Raw genomic sequence first — 1,074 nt, forward strand, 5'->3', positions numbered from 1 at the left:
TGGTACCAGGGTTCCTCCTCCCTCCCCGTGCCCATAAAGTCCCAGCTGAGTGTGTCTGGAGCCTCCGACATGCCCTCGCCGCCCCACATGGGCTCCCCAGAGCGGATGCTCCGCCAGCGGGCCAGCTCCGAGGCCGACAAGCCCACGCAACAGCAGACCCCCCCGCCCAGCTACAGCACTGCCATGGCCCAGCCCCAGCCCGCGTCCCCCGTCCCTCTGACGGTTTCCTCCAGCGAGGAGCCGGACCAGGACATCTCTCCCTCCCAAGAGCCGGACGTTGAGATGGTGGAGACGCCGGAGGTCGAGACGACAACGCCCCCCTCGGCAGAGTCGGAGTCAGAGCCGCTGGTCGAGCTGGAGAGGTCTCGTTCCCAGTCCGAAAGCACTGCCTCCGACTCGACGACAGTTGCCACGACGACGACGACCGCCAACCAACATCAGGGTGACACGGCAGGACCCGAGGAGACTCAAGTCAGCCAGCAGCCGCCGCAGCACCAGGGCGCCATGAACGGCTCGCTACCGCTGCTAGGAGACGGGCCAACGGTGGCTACGGCGACGGCGGCGGCGGCCCCGGTGACGGTGATGGGCGCCGCGGAGGAGGTGTGCTGCTCGGTGGAGCGGGCGGAGGAGATCATGGGCACGGAGGCCCTGGGCATGGGCATGGGCATGGGTCTGGGCGCGGGCGGCCGCATGCTGGAGGTGGAGCACGCGGTGGCCGTGGAGTGCGACGAACAGGTGCTCGGCGAGCTGGACACGGCCGGCCTGGAGGAGTTCTCCCGACGCATCTACGCCCTCAACGAGAACATGCCCAGCTTCCGACGGCCACGCAAGGGCTCCGACAAGTGATCGACCAGGACCTGTGGGGACTGTAGGGGTCAAAGGTCAGGTCAAAGGTCATGTCCTGGGGGTGAGAGCCCTCAGAAGGACACATACCACACACATGATCATATATATATGTATATACATATGTATTTATATATATATATATATGATGTAACTAGGACATTTCTGACCAATTTGCACTTCTTTAAGCATTTCTATAATCCTTGAAATGATATTAAAAGTAATGTTGGT

At 62.0% G+C, this 1,074-nt stretch overlaps 1 protein-coding gene across 1 annotated transcript in view; it reads left to right on the forward strand.

Annotated features, from left to right (window-relative positions):
* The window catches only part of LOC308373985 (UV radiation resistance-associated protein-like), a 12,404-nt gene extending 11,536 nt beyond the window's left edge, over nucleotides 1–868 (forward strand). Inside the window, exon 2 of the mRNA XM_080849670.1 lies at nucleotides 1–868. This exon is cut by the window's left edge and continues 4 nt beyond it. Coding sequence (XP_080705796.1) covers nucleotides 1–846 — 846 coding nt within the window. The 3' untranslated portion in view covers nucleotides 847–868.
* Nucleotides 869–1,074: the final 206 nt, after the last annotated feature.

This window comes from Sprattus sprattus, assembly GCF_963457725.1.
Source record: "Sprattus sprattus genome assembly, chromosome: 1".
Lineage (NCBI taxonomy): Eukaryota > Metazoa > Chordata > Actinopteri > Clupeiformes > Clupeidae > Sprattus > Sprattus sprattus.